The sequence below is a fragment of the Equus caballus genome, chromosome 2, assembly GCF_041296265.1.
Source record: "Equus caballus isolate H_3958 breed thoroughbred chromosome 2, TB-T2T, whole genome shotgun sequence".
NCBI lineage: Eukaryota > Metazoa > Chordata > Mammalia > Perissodactyla > Equidae > Equus > Equus caballus.
This window is the reverse complement of record NC_091685.1, coordinates 40,000,515-40,016,658: the sequence shown is the minus strand read 5'-3', so window position 1 is coordinate 40,016,658 and position 16,144 is coordinate 40,000,515. Positions and strand designations below refer to the sequence as shown.

The following is a 16,144-nucleotide window of genomic DNA, read 5'->3' as shown; positions in this document are numbered from 1 at the left end:
GTTCTGGCCTCTGGGCAGCTTGGGTGTCAGTCAGGCGCCAGGCCCAGCTCCCCGCTCCTTGGCCTCACAATCCCAGCCTTTGTCCTGCTGGCCCAGGCCTGGCTGGCTCTGCACCAGCCCCAGGGCCCTTGGAGACCAGAGCAGCTGGAGCCCCACCAAGTATTTTTCCAGGCTGGGCCAGGGGCCCTCAGGAGACAGAGAAGGATGCGAAGGGAGGGGTGTTCATTCATCCGTTTGTTCATTCATCCTTTCTTGGACAAATAATATTTATTGAGCCCCCACTTTGTGGCAGGCACTGTGCTAGGTGCGGGGGATTCAGCGGTGGGCCTGGCCCAGGCCCATGCCCTCACCCATCTTCTGTTCTACATGCAAATATATGCAAATATATGCCAACAAAACCCTCTCTCCCGGTGTGGGGGCTGGGCTTGGAATGAGGGGCGGGAGAGGAGTGCGGGGTGGGGGTGGGGGTTGGTGAGGATGCTGCTGACTAAGGCTATCTGCAGGGCAGCTCGGGGAGTCTGGAGGAGGGGTCACTCAGGGCTCCACCCACACGCTGCTGTTGGTCACCCGGGCCCCGAACCAGCCCTTCCAGTAGACGGAGTCCTGCCCACCGTGCTCGAAGCGGACGAAGCGGACGCCGGGCCCGTAGTCAGTGAAGGTGTGGGAGATCTGGGGGGGCGCATAAGGAGGTCAGGCTCGGATCCTGAGGGCACCCCAGCCACCCTACCCCGGGGCGTAACGACCCTCCTCTACCGGTCCTGATTTCTGAGCCCAGGGTTCCTCCACCACACCTCTCTGGTTCCAGTGGGAGGGGTGCCTACGAGCCCCGCCCCTCGCGCGCAGGCCCCGCACACCCCCCGGTTCACCTCGATCCAGCCCGCATCGTCGCTGTCCGGTGGTACTGCCACCTGTCCGCTGTTGAACTCGGCCAGCACATCCTCGTGCTCGGACAGCAGCTTCACCGTGAGCTCGTACAGGCAGCCGGCGTCACTGCGGCCGGAGTACCTGCCCCGAGGGAGGGAGCGAGCGCCCTGCTGAGCAGGTACCAGGGGCCCGGCCTCCTGCAGAAGGTAACCCTGCGGGCCCTCACTACCCATGTCCCCATTTTACAGACAAGCAAACTAAGGCCAGAGAGAGAAAGTGAGTCGCCCAAGGACTAAACCCCAGGTGGGCCAGACCCAACCTTGGGGCCAAAGCCAGCCCAGAAAGACGCATTTTCTTTGGACCACAGACAGATATTAAAACAAACAAAACTTGCCAACGTTTAAAATTCAGGCGGGGTGGTGGATTTCCACCTTCCGAAAACCCGCGGCTACAGTTCGCCGGTACTCCTGCTCCCACGCCCTGCCGAGCCCCGACCCCGGGGACTGGCCCCTCACCAGTCCTTCACCACGATGGCCGGCTGAGTGGTGTCCAGCAACTCCTCCCAGTAGCCCTCGGCCTGCAAGTCAATGACCTGCGCTTTGCGACACCACCTGGGGGAACTGGAGTTAGGACTCAGCGGAGGCCCCTCTCCCCCTCCCCTCCACGCCCCTTCTCCTTACTCGAAGGAGGAGGCAAAGAACTTCTTGACGCTCTCATCGTGGATGAATTCCACCCCGCAGTCTCCGGGCAGCTCCTCCACCCTCCAGCCGTCGCCACCGTGCTCCACGTCGCACCAGCCCTCCAAGTCCTCTGTAGGAACAGGACAGCCCCACCCTGGTCACCCAGTCCCTGCTGAGGATGCGGCAGAGCTGGCTGTCGCCCCTATAGCAGGGGGTCGGGTGCACGTGGTACTTCGTGGTGTCGCGGTGGGCAGTGATGGTGGGGGTGAATGGTAAGCACTTTCTGTTTGCCCTCAGATTCTCCCTCCTGGGAGGGTCCTCCACAGGGTCTGTCTTGCCCCAGCTCACTGAGGGTGGAAGGACGTGGGAAAGAGACCCCCAGGGAGCAGGTGGCAGGAGATAACAACACAGTATTGATTGGGGCTACTTTGTGCTGGGTACTGTGCCAAGAGCTTTATATCATTTAACCCTCAAAGCAGGCTGGCACTGTTACGGCCCATTCGACAGATGGGGAAGCCGAGCTCCCCAGGCCGGGGTAATAGGGCGTGACCCCTCACCTTCCCCGCACGGGTTGCGCAGCAGGTTGCGCCGCCTCTTGCTCAGGAAGTAGAACTGCTGCCAGTGGTCCCGCTCGTCCTCGGCGCCGCCCTCAGGCACCAGCCCCTCCTGCTGGCACTTGAGCAGCCAGAGCGGGGCGCCGTCCACCAGCTCCTTCCAGCGCAGGCACACCAGGCGGCAGGCCTGCACGAGCTCGGCGGCCGGCAGCTCGGCCAGCACGCGCAGCAGCAGCGGCTCGGGCAGCTCGTCCAGGTATGCCGCCGCCTCCGCCTCCGCCTCCTCGGGCCGCTCCTCCCCGGCGCCCGCCTCCTCCTGCTGCTCCTCCAGGCTCGCCTCCTCGGGCTGGCCCACGTTCTCTGCAGGAAGGGCCGGAGGAGGGCTGTGACTCCCCGTAGACTGTCCACCTCCGCGCCCCGCAACCGCGATGTGTCGGTATCCACCCCGCTCCCACCCTCGGACCACCCGCAGCTGGGGCCAGAGATTCTGTGACCAGAGACTGGGACCCCTTGGAGGAGGCCCACAGGGGCCGGGGCTGCAGACCAGCCCCAAGTCGGAAGAGCAGCCTCAGTTTCCCCTGCAGGGCCAGTAAACCCCATACCTGAGCAGATAACAGCAAGTGACATTATTAACAGTATCCATGTATAGCACTGCTTTAAGGCTTCACTCAGGAACTCCTTTAATCCTCCAAGCACTCTCCTAGCTCCGTGCTCCTCTCACCTCCTCAGGGGAGCCGTCCAGACTTCCCCTTATTACATCCTGTCACCGCCCTGAGTTCCTGTCCTTCCTAGCTTTTGTCCCAGGGTGTGATGGTTTAGGAACACTTTTCTCCGGACTAGACTGAGGGCATGAGGTCTGGAACCGGGTCTGGGAAACACTGCTTCGTCCCCCCGTGCCTGGCATCGGGCGCCCTGCATGGCACACTGTCAGTGGCTAGTGTTTACTGGGCACTTAGCAAGTGCTAGGCACTGCTCTAAGCATTTTAATTTTATTGACTCTTTGGATCGTCACAGCATCTCTGTGAGGTCGTTCCCATTGCTGTCCCTATTTCATTGACGAGGAAACTGAGGCACAAACAGGTGAAACGACCCAGGATCACACAGCAAATGAGTGGTGGGAGCCTGGATTGGAACCCAGGCAGTCCAGCTCCAGGGCCACCTTTAACCATCACAGTCTCCAAAAAAGAATCTGTTGAATTGGAGGCACTGTTAGGATTTTGATTTTGCAGATGAAAATGCTCAGGCTCAGAGATGTGAAGTGACTTGCCAAAGGTGACACTGCTAGTGTTAGGGCAGGGGACATGCCAATCTGAGCCCTGAAGGGAAGGGAGAACAGGGACTGGAACCCCCGCCAGCCACAGCCGTGTGACTTGGGGATGGGGAGGAGGGCTTGTTAAAAAGAGCATGTACATCAAACAGGGAGATGTAACCCGCGCATGGGAATGGACGGTTTCTTCACCCCTCCTTTTCCTATCCCTGGCTCTCAGTTCCCTCATCTGTAAAACGGGGTAATCATCATCCCAGACCATTCGGACAGTGCTGATGTTCTAATCCCCAAGGATGGGGGAAGGGCTATCTAAATTGTCAGGAGGTGGACAGATGTCAGGAGCTGTGGACTGGACTGTCTCCTGGATCCCAGCTGGCCTCAGTGGGGCCATCGAAGCCTTGAGTAAGCAGATACCAAGTGCCCAGTGTCTCTGGAGGAGGGAGAGACAGTGAGGAGGAGTCGGGGCCACTCTGGGTGATGGGGGGGCCACCACACTCAGGCCTAGGATGGGGGTTCCTAAGGGCTGGAGCCTGGAAAGCCAAGGTGAGGGTGGACACAGGCCGGGCATTGGAGGAGGGAACAGGCAGGGCCAAGACCTGAGTGGGTGTTGCCGGGACCCCAGCCTGCCAGCCCTTTCCCTCCTCACAAGCAGCAGCATTTTCTCCCCCTCCCACACAGTCAGACACCTGAAAGCTGAATCAGGTGCGTCTTCTTCAGAGCCCTGAGCACACAGTCAGTCCTCAATAAACCTTAGTTAGTGAATCATATTGAGCACAGCACTTTCCCTCCATTACTAGTGTTTTTTGCCACATCTTAGTGATGTGGGGGGTTACCCCTTCCCTTTTGGCAAGGAGGAAACTGAGGCCCAGAGAGGCTTACTGGCTTTTCCCGAGTCACTGCACAGAATAATGGGAAGACAGAGAGGAAAATGCCAGGCCCCGAAGCCACATAACCTGCCCATCCTGCTGCCCACAGCTCTCTGGGGAGCTAGGCCCAGTGTCCTCACCTCTCCACCCCTCCTCCTGCCCTGCCCTGGCCCTGGTCGACACCTGATGCTCCCCCGAAAGGTGCACCTCGCCCAGTCCCCCTCCTGGCCCCAGGCCTGGCACTCTAGGACCCAGATCTGATTACAGACCCCCCCCCCCCACAGCCTCTCAAGCACACACAACTCCCCACATTGTTGCTGTCGGAAAGTTATCTGGCCCCTGGACGCTGCCTCCGAGGCTGAATCACTCACCTGGATTGGGCCCCGGAGTCCAGGGAATAGCTGGGCCCTGGGAAAAAGTAGGAGCCCATTCTGGGGCCCTGGCAAGGGGGCCAGGGACTGGGGGCAGGAGCTGAAGGAGCTGGGATTTTCAGGGCTGGGAGAGGGCGGCTTGGTTACCTGGGCGGGCACCAATCTGCTCCCTGTTGCCTCCCCCAAGCCGTGCCCACTCTCAGATGGGCCGCTGAGGAAGAGGTGAGGGAATGCGCCTGCGGGTTTGTTCCCACCCTGACTCAGCAGGCCGCCCCTACAGGCCCAGCGGGGAGATCGAGGGGTGAGGAGGGGGGATCTTTGGTGCCAGGCAAGATGACTGGGCAGTCTCAGAGGGCCCTGAGCATCGGCAAGAGCCGGCATCCCAACTCTCTCTCACTGCTGGCCTGGTCCCCACTGGGCATCTGGCCACCCAGATGAAGGGCAGCCCTTCCAGACAAGGGAGCCCAGGAGGAAGGCTGGGATGGGGTGGGGAGAGGCCAGGACCCCAAGAAATCCATGGGGATTCAGGCAGCTCACAGGTCAAAGCTGCTGGAAATGGAAGAAGTTGATAGAAGAAAAAGGCCTGCAGCTTCCTTCATCCCAGATGCGTCCCAGACCCCGGCCCCATAGACCCTCAGGAAGCTGGGAGGCAGGAACGTGGGGTTACTCTCATACTATTTCCTGCGTAAGTGGGACCCAGGCGTGTCACCTCTCGGGGCCTCCCGCCAGACCGAGGCACCAGAAGGAGGATTGTGCTCTTTTGAGACTGTCTCAAGGGCTTTGCTCTGGAAAAAGTTTGCCGCGCTGGGTCTCAGGAGCCCCCTCGCTCTGTGATGCCCCCTCTGTGTCGCACTTGCCCGCCTGCCCCGGTCTCCCCTCCCGGATGGAGCGAGTGGGTCCAGGAGGCGGCGGCTACCTGGGTCACCGTCTCCGTCCATCGCTGCGAAGGCGGTCGCGAGAGGAGGAGCCCGAGCGCTGCGGGGCTGCCCGAGTCCCGCGGCGGCGGCGAGTCCAGGCGCTGCCAGCGTCTGGGTCGGGTCCCGCCGGGCCGCGCCTCTTAAAGGCCCCCGCCTCCGCCCCCGCCCCGCCTCTGGCCCGGCGCCCGGACGCCCCGCAGGCCCGAGCGGTCGGCCCGAGGCCTGAGGCTACCGGTTCCTCGGCAGACCCAGGAGGCCGGGACAGGTCGGGAGTCGGTTTTTTTTTAAGGAGGGCGGGAGGGCCCGATCTGGGGCGACTCGCAGCTCCCTCCGGGGTGGCTGCGGGGAGGAGGAGGCGAGGGGGCAGGGAGAGTCTGGGTCAGGAGGAGGGTGCGGGGCGCGCGGCCCGGGCGGAGGGAGCGGCCAGAGGCTCCTCCCGGCACCGCCCCCCCAGGTGATTTTCCTGCGTCGCGGCGGGGCCGCGGGCCTCGGGGGCGGAGCCGGGGGCTCGGGGGCGGGCCCGGGGCGGGGCCTGGCGGGCCGGGGCGGGGCTGCATCCACCCGCGAGCGCAGGCCAGGCCGGCTCAGGCCCGGCGGCCGAAAGAGATCGCGCAGCAGCGGCCCAGCGCAGGTGACCGGCGGCAGTGGGCGCGGGGGTCGCCGCGGCGCGGCGCGGGCGGCCGGGAGGGCGGGGTCTGGCGGGCGGGGTCTGGCGGGCGGGCTCGGAGGTCCCCGGCCGCGCCGCAGTGCGCGGAGGGCGGCCCCGCGCGGACAGGGCCCAGGCCGCGGGGGTGCGCGGCGCGGCCTCGAGCGGCGGCACGGGCGACAACCGGGCTTGGGTCGCCATCTATGCCCAGGGACCCGAGCCCCGACTTTGAGGAACATTTCGAAGCCACAACGCGAAATGGGAGGCCGCAGGCGCGTCGGGGGACCTGGGGCTGCAGCCCAGCCACGGAGGTGGGGGCGGGGGTATAGGAAAGGCCTTTCCTCCTCGCCCACTCCTTCAGTCCCAGCTAGGCAGACCGTTTCCTCCGCGGTCTTGAGAAAGTCTCTTGAGCTCTTTGGACTCCGTCGGAAACAATGATAACTATTCCTCCCCAACCTCTCGGCCTCCTCCGTTTGGAGGATGGGAGAGAGGATGGAGAAGGCACTGGACACGATGGAATGCCCTGCGGGGCTGAGCATTGTCTTTTCCACTCTAAAGACTTTCTGGCCTATTGAAAAAGGCTGGCTCTAGAATCACAGAAGACTCGGCTCCTTCCTCCTTCGGGTCCTGTCTGTGTGACCTTGGGCGGATCCTTCCTCCGCTCCGGGCCTCCTTTAGAGGCTCTTGTGAGGCGCCTGTAAAACAATCAGAGCTCGCCTTTTCCTGAGCTTCTGCTGTGGCACAGGCTCCTCGAACCCTCCCCAGGAGTAAAAGTACTGTTCCTGGCCCCATTTTACAGAGGAGGAAACTGAGGCTCAGGGAGGCACGGTGACTTTCCTGAGATAGCGAAATGAGGAGCTGGGATGGGAACCTCCACCACCAGGGCGGGCTGCAAATCCCGGGTCCTGGGGAGAGGGCCCGGTCTGTAACATAGCTTTTCAATAACCAGCGGAGAGTGTCCAGAAGCCCGAGCCATGGCTGTGGGGAACATCAACGAGCTGCCTGAGAACATCCTGCTGGAGCTGTTCACGCACGTGCCGGCCCGCCAGCTGCTCCTGCGCTGCCGCCTGGTCTGCAGCCTCTGGCGGGACCTCATCGACCTCGTGACCCTCTGGAAGCGCAAATGCCTGCGTGAGGGCTTCATCACCGAGGACTGGGACCAGCCCGTGGCTGACTGGAAGATCTTCTACTTCTTACGCAGCCTCCACAGGAATCTCCTGCACAACCCATGCGCTGAAGGTGGGGTGCAGAGTGGGTCTGGCACGCCCCCAACACCCACACTGCCATGATACCACCTAACATTTATTAAGCACCTACTGTGAGTCAGGCTTTTGGAGGTTTTAACTCCTCTAATCCTCTCACAATTGTCCTAAGAGGGAGGTACTGTTAGTGTACCCATTTATCAGATGGGCAAACAGAGGCCCAGAGTAGCATTTCTTATTCCACTGTTAAGATTATTTTCCCAGTGACCTTTCCCAGGAGGGGGAATGTTGGCTAGTTGGGACTTATTGTGCTCAAGATAGACCAAGAGATCAGAGCCATATTTTGTTGGCCTCATTCCCAGACCTTGGCTACTAGGACTGTCCCAGAGGGCAAAAGGGGCTTTCCTTATGGAAGAGTGGGAGATCCAGTCTTCCTTCCAGCACATTACAACAACAGGTAAAACAAGACTTTTACAGTCAACCAGAGTCCCCTCTGCGCCTTTCTACGTTTAACTCATCAGCTCAACACTGGGATGGGATGGGAGCCTCATCCTCCATCACGTGGTCAAATTCCGGAGCAGAATGATGATAAGACAACTCCAGGCTCTCCAGAGCTTTCGGATTCCTGCCTCACTTGACTCCCCAACAGCCATGTTCTTGACCAGCAGTTGGCACCTGTGGTCCATGAGCCAAATATGGCCCAGGACCTAAGAATAGTTTTTACAGTTATTTTTTAAAAAAGAAAAGAAAGAAAGACTATGTGACAGAGACAGTATGTAGCTCACAAAACCTAAAATATTTTGGCCCTTTACAGAAAAAGTTTGCCAGCTCCTCTTCTTGGCCCCAGTTGACAGAGGACAAAACCAAGGCTCAGAGAGGGAAAGCAACTTGCCTAAGGTCACACAGCCCAGTATTGGTAGAGCTCGGACTAGACCCAGATCTGTCTGGCTGGTGTCAGAGCATTCTCCATCACAGAAGGGGTCTGGTCGTTCACATCCTCACAGGTCTCAAGATTCCCAGTAGAAATCACTTACCATGCTGCCTGGCACACAGGAAGCACCTAATATGAGGCGGACACTCTTGGCCTGCAGTGTCCCACAGCATGGGACTTGAGGGCAGCTGCCAAGATCCAGGGAGAAAAGCCTGGAACAAGGGGCACTTGGGGAAAGCTGACCGCTGAGGGGCTTCCCTGTGATGTGAACTCTGCTTTCCTGCCAGAGGGGTTTGAGTTCTGGAGTCTGGACGTGAATGGAGGTGATGAGTGGAAAGTGGAGGATCTGTCCAGAGACCAGAGGAAGGAATTCCCCAATGGCCAGGTCAAGAAATACTTCGTGACTTCTTATTAGTAAGATCCAAGGCTGGGGGGTCTCGGGGTGGGGTCACTGCACTCTGGGGTCACTCCTGCTCTGGGAGGGGCAGTCCTAGCCCCCGAGGACCCTAGTGGTGAGCCCCAGCCCCTCCCACCCCTCCGCCTGCCCCCAGCACCTGCCTCAAGTCCCAGGTGGTGGACCTCAAGGCCGAAGGGTATTGGGAGGAGCTGATGGACACCACACGGCCGGACATCGAGGTCAAGGACTGGTGAGTGCCTGGGGCGAGGGTCTGGGGGGGGGAGCCTGCCATTCAGGCGCCCCACCCCCACCCTGCCCCCCCACCTCCAAGGCCCTGAGGGCCCCTCCCTCTGCCTGCAGGTTTGCAGCCAGGCCCGACTGCGGGTCCAAGTACCAGCTGTGTGTTCAGCTCCTGTCGTCAGCGCATGCACCTCTGGGGACCTTCCAGCCGGACCCAGCAACAATCCAGCAAAAGAGCGATGCCAAGTGGAGGGAAGTATGTGTGCCGGGACGGGGTGAGGGGCACCCGGCCCCAGGCCGAGACTGCAGGCAGACAGGCTGGCTTCAGATCCCAGCTCTGTTGCCTCTCACCTGGGCCCTGGCTGCTCAGAGCCCTGCGGATGTCAGTGAAATGATGCTGGTAAAGCCATGTTCAAAAAGGTCGACTATTATTGATTACTAATATCAGTTCTTATTATTATCTAGACCAGGGGTCAGCAAATGTTTACTTAAAAAGGGTAGATACAAACTTTTAGGCTTTGTAGGCGGTACTGTTCCTGTCACAACTACTCAGCCCCTCAACAGCTTCAGCAAATGGCATGGCTGTGTTCCAATAAAACTTTATTTACAAAAACAGGCAGTGGGCCAACAGGCCACAGTCTGCCAACTCCTGATCTAGACCAGTGCTCTCCAACAGGACTTTCGGCAGTGATAGAAATGGAGTCTGCGCTGTCCAGTATGGCAGCCAATAGCTACATGTGACTCCTGAACCCTTAATAAGAGCCAGTTCTTCATGCAACTGAGGAAGTTTTACTTTTATCTAATTTTAATTAATTTTAACTTAATCACCACATGTGCCTACTGATGACCATATTGGACATCGTTTGGCAGCTGGCAAAGTTTCCTTCAGTTTCTTTGAGCTTCTCTTAGATAATCCTATGCAGTGGACCTGGCAGGATTTTGCTCCATTTTACAGATGAGGAAACTGAGGCACAGAGAGGGGAGGTGGTCTGCCCAAAATCACAGAGTTAGGACTGGGACTCAGTTCTGCGGACTCCTGGTCCATCACTAAGACCTCGGCCCCTCCTTGTTCCCCGGCCCCCAGGTCTCCCACACGTTCTCCAACTACCCACCCGGCGTCCGCTACATCTGGTTTCAGCACGGCGGCGTGGACACTCACTACTGGGCCGGCTGGTACGGCCCGAGGGTCACCAACAGCAGCATCACCATCAGGCCCCCACTGCCCTGATGTCCCCAAGCTCCCAACCGCCGAGCCCCAACTGGTAAAGGGCTGTCAGAGAAGGGCTGGGCTGGGGAAGGGGAGGTGGAGGCCCGGCTCCCCCGACCTCCTAGTTCATCCTTGCCTCCCAGGCACCTCTTCTTTGTGGGGCCTCACGTGCTATGGGGGGCCAGCCCTCCGCCTGAGGTCTCAACCTGAATGACGGCACGGGAGGCCTGCGTGGGCCCCTTTAAGAGAAGGGGCCCCTGAGGTTAGGGAGGTGCAGGGTGTTCCCCCAGTCTCCTCCCCTAGACTCCTCTTAGGGTGGGTCTCCAAGCCCTGATGGCAACCTAGATCTGGCTATCTGCCAGGCCTTTTCTCCCTGGTGTCTTTGGGGGCCCTCAGAGCAGGGAGAGTCGGGATGTCTGACCAGCCCGTGGTGCAGACAGTGCAGATGCTGGGAGATGACCACGTAGCTCAGACAGATCTGGGAGTGGAAGATGTGCTGGCCCATCCTCGAGCCCATTCCGCCACTCCCATGCTCTCGCTCTGCCCGCCTGCTCAGAGCGGCTTTGGCCCAGAGGCTCAGGCCTGGCCTGAGATGGGCAGGCCCAGGGTGGGGTAGGATCTAGGCCAGGTCTGGACTGTCCTTGCTGTCAATGAAGTCCCAGAAGCAAGATGGGTCCCAGGTGGGGGCAGGGCTCTCCCAAAGACCCCTGGAATCGTGCGCACCAGGGCAGGTGAGGGGCAGGCCTGGGCCCTGCTTCTGAGAGCTGGGGTGTGTGAGCCCTGGATGAGTGGGGCGGCTGGTTTTCAAGGACCACCTGTCCACCTCCATGCGTAGGCCAGGCTCCCTGTGGCTTGGAGGGCATTGCAAGCCCCCACCCAACCCTTGGAACTGCCACTCTCAGGACCTCCCCACCCCGCCGGACCACACTCCTGCGTACAGCAGCGCTCTGAGCCTGCCCCCCGCTGCATGCGGCCCAATAAAAGGCCTTCCCAGCCCAACCTGCGCCCTGTGGTTTCTGGGGGGGAAAGGCAAGTCTCATGGGAGGGCCTGCCCTCACCTGCAGAAGGTGCAACATGTGTGGCCAAGGCATAGAGGGGGTGGACATTTCAGGCCCAGGGGCATGGCACGTCTGAGCTGCACACATCTCACCCCAGCAGCCCCGCAGTACTGCTAGCTTCCCGTGCAGGCCTGGCCACGAGGCAGGGGGTGGGCTGTGTGGCTATCTGGGCCCCCTGCATACACCCTCGCCCATACCTCCTGCCGGGTCAGCAGTGTCATCCCACGCCCTGGAGTTACTGCTTACTGGCGCTGCTTACTCTGCCCAGAGCTTTACTGACATTAGATGAAGTGAAAGCATTTAAAATGATGTCTGGCACACAGCAGGTGCTCAATAAATTCTGTTAAATTTAATTCTCTCACTCAACAGTGAGCTAGAGTAGGGCCTCAGCCAGGAGAGGGCCCACCACTCAACAGCTGTCGGGCAAGTTAGCAAAAATCACCCTTCCTCGGAGAAGACGCAGGCCTGGAGCTAACACCGTCGCCTGGGCCAGGCAGCCTCGAGCAGTGCACAGCCTCCACAACCCTTTGTGGTTGCCTGAAGTAGGTGCTTCAATATTTCTTGAATGAATAAAGAAAATAATGAAGTTAATCCTGACAAAAAGGCAGAGGATTTTTACCTTTGAGTAAACTGAGGCCTGCCCGACGTTACGCCCCAGGGGAGGGAGGAACCAGGCTCAAACCCAGAATTTCAGCAGTCAGCCTCCCGGGCGGGGCCCGCCGGTCCAGGGCGGGGATCTGGCCCTGGTCCCACCTCCCTTCGCGTCGCGGGAACCTGTGAAGCTGGAAGGAGTGGCCGCCGCAGGGGCAGCGGCTTGGTTAGGAGGAGACGGGCATCCCGCGGGGAAGGAGGAAGCAGAGGAAGAGACGGGTCCCGGCTGCTGAGCCGCCCGCTGCCCGCCGCCCGGAGGGGAGACGGAGGCTCAGGAACGACGTCGGGGTCCCCGCGGCGCGACCCGGGCCCGAGGCCCCCAGACCCTCTCCCGCGGCTGCGGAGGTGCGGCTCCCGGCGCCGGGCGGGGCGGGCCCGAGCGCGGCGCGTGACGCGGGGCGGGGCGAGCGCGGACGGCGCTGCCGAGGCCGCGGTTTCCAGGCCGACTCCGAGCTCCGGTGCCGCCGGGGCCCCCGCCCCGCGCGCAGGTCGAGGCCCCCCCGGGGGCCGGGCAGGGGGGCGACAGGCGCGGGAGGGGGCCTGGGGGTCGGGCGCCGCGGCGTTAGCCGAGCCCGCGGACGCTGTCTCGGCCGGGTGGGATCGGCTGTCTCGGGCGGCGGAGGTTTCCGGACCGGCGGCGGCCGGAGCCGGGGGGCGGGGTTTCCGGACCGGCTGGGGGCGGGGCAGGGGGGCCGCGGGGCGGGGCCGGTTGCACGGGCTGCCGACGCGCTGCGCTCATCCCGCAACCCCCTCGCGGCGGTGCTCGGGCCGGGGGACGACCTGGGACATCCTGGCACCCCCAGGCTCACGCGTCACTGCTGCTTTCCAGAAATGGGCGTAGTAACAGTGCCTCGAGGGAGTTTTGGGGGGGGTCCACGGAGAAAAGGCCAGTGCGTGACTCCGGCCCGGGCCCGTGGGAAGCCCAGCCGGTGCGAGGTGGCTCTTTAGGGCTGGAGGGGACCTTTCCACCACGGAATGCCTGGCGAGGGCCTTCACCCTCTGCCCCACCCCTGGACAGTCAGAGTAAGGCTTGGCCCAAGAATGACAGAAACTAAGGGCGGGCCGGGCGGAGGGATAATATGCGACCAGAGCCAAAGACCAGACTTCGGACGCCCAGGTGACTCGCAGTGCAGCGACCTTTATTCGGCCTAGACCGTGCTTTTAGAAGTTGCCAATATTTAAAAATCGACAGGTTTCATGTTGTAAAAAAATGTTTAGAGTTCCTCCTGAAAAAGCAGATCTAGCCACACGGAGTTTTTTTTTTTTTCCATCACAGCATTTTGCACAACGTTCCTTATTTATGTTTTTCCTCTGCCTTGCTAAAACCCTCCTCCCTGGGCAGGAGCGCCCTCATTTTTTCTGGGATAGGAGCTTTGACAAGACTATGAACCGCGTCTTTGGCCAAGTCTCTATGGAATAGGAGAAGTCCCCCCCGTGTCTCTACATGTGGGAGGAAAATATCCCTTCCCTCTCCCACCTGTAAGCAGAGAAGGCCCATCTGAGTGTCAGTGGCCGACCCACCCCTGTCCACCTGGGGGATCTTAAACATCTGGATAACCAGGACCGCTCCTCTCTCCCCACCGCCCCACCGGGAAGATTCAGGACAGGGTGGTGGCACTGTGAATTTCCCAAAACCCTTGTGCAATTCAGATGTAGAGGGAGTTCTCCAGGGCAGGTGACTACAACCACAGGAGGGCATTTTTGCTCTAACGAGAGAAGTGTGGGTAATGGTGCTAAATGTGGGTACTGTGCTAAATGCTCATACTCAGTCCGCCCCGGCTCCTGAGGTGGAGACAGTTATCACCTCCTTTTTATAGCTTCCTGGCTGGTGGCTACAGGCCAGGATGCAAGCCCAGGCAATCTTGCTCCGGCGCCATCTACTTTTTGGTTTCTGGGTATTTCACAGTGGGCTCTGGCCTGACGCCCAATCCGGAACTGGGGAGATGGGGGGACTCCTCATTGGGGTGTTTTCTCACATCTCGCTTCCAGGCCAAAGTGAGCAGTTCCGGGAGAGGAAGTTGATTTCTCAGCACTGGCCCCACCACTTAAAAGACTTGTGACCCGGTTTGGGGATGTCATAAAAATGTTATATTTTAGCAATGAATTCACAGCCTTTCCATAACATCACTGCAAACCCTCGCAGAGCTTGCAGACAACAGTGTGGTCTTGGCAAGATCTTAGAGTTCACCAGGCCCACTAACTTATAATTAAGCAATTATTTTTCTAATGGGGGAGGGGTCTCTTTAAAAGATTAGTCCCTAAAGACTTTATTGCACTTTTTAAAATGTGAATAACATGCGACCATTCTGTATTTTGAGGGCCTACTGTATCCTGGAAGGATGCTCATATGTTCCTGTCTAACCTCTCATTTCACAAAAAAGGTAACAGGATTAGGGGAGATGCTGGCCCGTGTCTGTGGGTTCCTGAGGGGTCCACCTCCTTGGTCAGGGCTCATAACCGCTGTTGCCCTCCACAGGCCAGTGTGTGCACCGCTCCCCAGCCATGGCCCTGGCCAGCATCAACGAGCTGCCCGAGAACATCCTGCTGGAGGTATTCACACACGTGCCGGCCCGCCAGCTGCTGCTCAGCTGCCGCCCCGTCTGCAGCCTCTGGCGAGACCTCGTTGATGTCTCGACCCTCTGGAAACGCAAGAGTCTGCTGAAGGGTTTCATCACTGAGGACTGGGACCAGCCCGTGGCCGACTGGAAGATCTTCTTCTTTCTGTGCAGTCTCCGCAGGAACCTCCTGCGCAACCCGTGTGCTGAAGGTGGGCTGGGAGCTGCCATGGGGGTGGGTCCCTCTTTCCTGAACCTCAGGGCCTTTGCACTTGCTGTTCCCACTACCTGGAATGTTCTCTCACACCCCTAACACCCACCACTCTTGGTTCTTCCTCCTTTGGATCTCAGTTCAGAGACCTGCCCTGATCCCGCATGTAAAAAACAGTGCTCCCCACCTCTATCATATCACCCCATTTAGTTCCTTCATAGCACTTTTCAGAACCTATAATTATCTTGTCTCTTTACTTTTTTCTCTGCCATAAACTTCAAGTTCCAGGGGCCTAATGGATCTTGTTTGCCACCCCACACACAGTGTCCATACAGCAGGTGCTCAGGGAAGGTTTGTTGAATGAATGAGCACCGAGACCACCTTCCCATGAGTTCAGTCCATGCTGCCTCATGTTTATGGAGGGCTCCCTCTGGCCAGACACTAGTCTGATGGCTTTACACAGGTGATTGTCCTCCCCTTATGCCCATTTCACAGATAAAGAAAAGGAGGATTTTGAGAGGTGACTGCACTCACATAGTCTGAGTGCCCAGTTGGGTTATGCTGAGGGCTTTTTCCTTTGTTCAGCACCTACCACGCACCAGGCACTGTGCTGCTTGCTGGGCTCAGAGTGATGAAGGGGCATAGTTTGTGCACTCCGGGTCCCTTTCCTGTGTGTTTTCTCTTTATCCTCATGAGGATCCCGGAGTTGGCCAAATAAGTAGAACTGGCTCCATTTTATAGATGGGGAGTGTCAGGCCCCAGATGAGTGACTTGCCCTAAGATCCACGACTGCCTAGCTTCTGGGGCCTGCTCCTGACTGTTGAAGGCCCTCAGGCCCTCTCAGAGGCCCCACAGACAGCGCCCCAGACACTCAATCTCTCCGCCTGCCCCAGATTCCACTCAGAGGCTGCCCAGCCGGGCCGCCGCTCAGCTCACACCACCCCACAGAGGCAGCCTTCAGCCTTGCCTTGACCTGGGCCCCGGGCCCCGCAGCGGTCAGCCTGGCCTGGCTAAGATGTTCCCCTGGGCCTGCGCTCAGCACCAGCCCAGCGCCTGGATTTCTGTCTTCCTCCTCCTCTGCTTCTCTACTGGGGGTCCCCCAGAAATAGACGGGCTCTTAGTAGAGGAACAAGGGAATCATTTGGAAAGGCTCCCCAGGTGATTGTTCTGGAAAACCTTGGTAGAGAAGCACTGTTGTTTTCCGAGGTCTCCTCAGCTCAGTCTCAAGAGGGAGACCAGGAAGGACAGCCTTGCGCCTCCGAACCTGCCGAGCCAACCTGCTAGGGTTCCTTCCATGACTACAGGGCTACTGCGCGCCACCAACCCAGAGGGTGCCCACCCTCCCGGTTATCCCTCCCGCCCCGGGCACGGGGTCTGAGTCAGCACAGTAGGTTCCCACAGCACACCCACAAACACGCCAGTCGGTCCTCAGGGCCCCTCAGATCGGTTACATACTTAACATCCGGACGCTGACGTCAGGGGGAGTGTCAGTCACCTAATAAGTGGTCTGAGGTGGGACGAACTCCC

General features: G+C 59.7%; 3 protein-coding genes and 1 long non-coding RNA gene across 20 annotated transcripts in view; 2 read left to right on the top strand and 2 right to left on the bottom strand.

Annotated features, from left to right (window-relative positions):
• Positions 1–248: 248 nt before the first annotated feature.
• FBXO2 (F-box protein 2) lies at positions 249–5,653 on the bottom strand. Of its 3 annotated transcripts, none has more exons than XM_005607534.4 (6): positions 5,519–5,653; positions 2,102–2,458; positions 1,545–1,674; positions 1,380–1,484; positions 867–1,005; positions 249–669 (listed from the first exon to the last, which is right to left on the bottom strand). In XM_005607534.4, the coding sequence occupies exons 1-6, from the start codon at positions 5,538–5,540 to the stop codon at positions 535–537; spliced, it is 888 nt and encodes a 295-aa protein (XP_005607591.1). In that variant the 5' UTR covers positions 5,541–5,653; the 3' UTR covers positions 249–534. The 3 variants fall into 3 exon arrangements, with proteins under 3 accessions (XP_005607591.1, XP_001492324.1, XP_023491565.1); XM_001492274.6 differs by having other exon boundaries at positions 1,380–1,475; XM_023635797.2 differs by lacking the exon at positions 1,380–1,484.
• LOC100056417 (F-box only protein 44) lies at positions 5,296–11,791 on the top strand. Of its 9 annotated transcripts, none has more exons than XM_070253489.1 (7): positions 5,296–5,784; positions 7,115–7,404; positions 8,586–8,712; positions 8,850–8,945; positions 9,056–9,191; positions 10,020–10,197; positions 10,978–11,141. In XM_070253489.1, exons 1-6 carry the CDS (start codon positions 5,486–5,488, stop codon positions 10,161–10,163), a joined length of 1,092 nt encoding a protein of 363 aa, XP_070109590.1. In that variant the 5' UTR covers positions 5,296–5,485; the 3' UTR covers positions 10,164–10,197; positions 10,978–11,141. The 9 variants fall into 9 exon arrangements, with proteins under 9 accessions (XP_070109590.1, XP_023491564.1, XP_070109598.1 ...); XM_023635796.2 differs by lacking the exon at positions 10,978–11,141 and adding an exon at positions 11,570–11,791 and having other exon boundaries at positions 5,651–5,784; XM_023635791.2 differs by lacking the exons at positions 5,296–5,784; positions 10,978–11,141 and adding exons at positions 6,039–6,150; positions 11,570–11,791.
• LOC111772443 (uncharacterized) lies at positions 11,528–12,112 on the bottom strand. The gene is made up of 2 exons (XR_002806315.2): positions 11,975–12,112; positions 11,528–11,760 (listed from the first exon to the last, which is right to left on the bottom strand). It is a non-coding gene; the product is annotated as an uncharacterized lncRNA (long non-coding RNA).
• FBXO6 (F-box protein 6) overlaps positions 11,570–16,144 on the top strand; it is an 8,120-nt gene continuing 3,545 nt past the window's right edge. The window contains exons 1-3 of one of the 7 annotated variants that reach the window (XM_070253546.1): positions 11,570–11,742; positions 14,170–14,232; positions 14,328–14,618. In XM_070253546.1, the coding sequence (XP_070109647.1) occupies positions 14,199–14,232; positions 14,328–14,618 (325 nt within the window). In that variant the 5' untranslated portion in view covers positions 11,570–11,742; positions 14,170–14,198. The other 6 variants (XM_005607531.4, XM_005607530.4, XM_023635787.2 and 3 more) reach the window with 6 other exon arrangements.

Coding starts and splice junctions, on each gene's coding strand:
- LOC100056417 (XM_070253489.1), top strand. CDS start 5,486: ATGGAGCGAGTGGGTCCAGGAGGCGGCGGCTACCTGGGTCACCGTCTC. Junction 8,713..8,849: donor TACTTCGTGACTTCTTATTA/GTAAGATCCAAG, acceptor GCCTGCCCCCAG/CACCTGCCTCAAGTCCCAGG. Junction 9,192..10,019: donor GCGATGCCAAGTGGAGGGAA/GTATGTGTGCCG, acceptor CCCGGCCCCCAG/GTCTCCCACACGTTCTCCAA.
- FBXO2 (XM_005607534.4), bottom strand. CDS start 5,540: ATGGACGGAGACGGTGACCCAG. Junction 1,485..1,544: donor TTCTTTGCCTCCTCCTTCGA/GTAAGGAGAAGG, acceptor TCCTAACTCCAG/TTCCCCCAGGTGGTGTCGCA. Junction 1,006..1,379: donor GCCATCGTGGTGAAGGACTG/GTGAGGGGCCAG, acceptor CCCTCGGGGCAG/GTACTCCGGCCGCAGTGACG.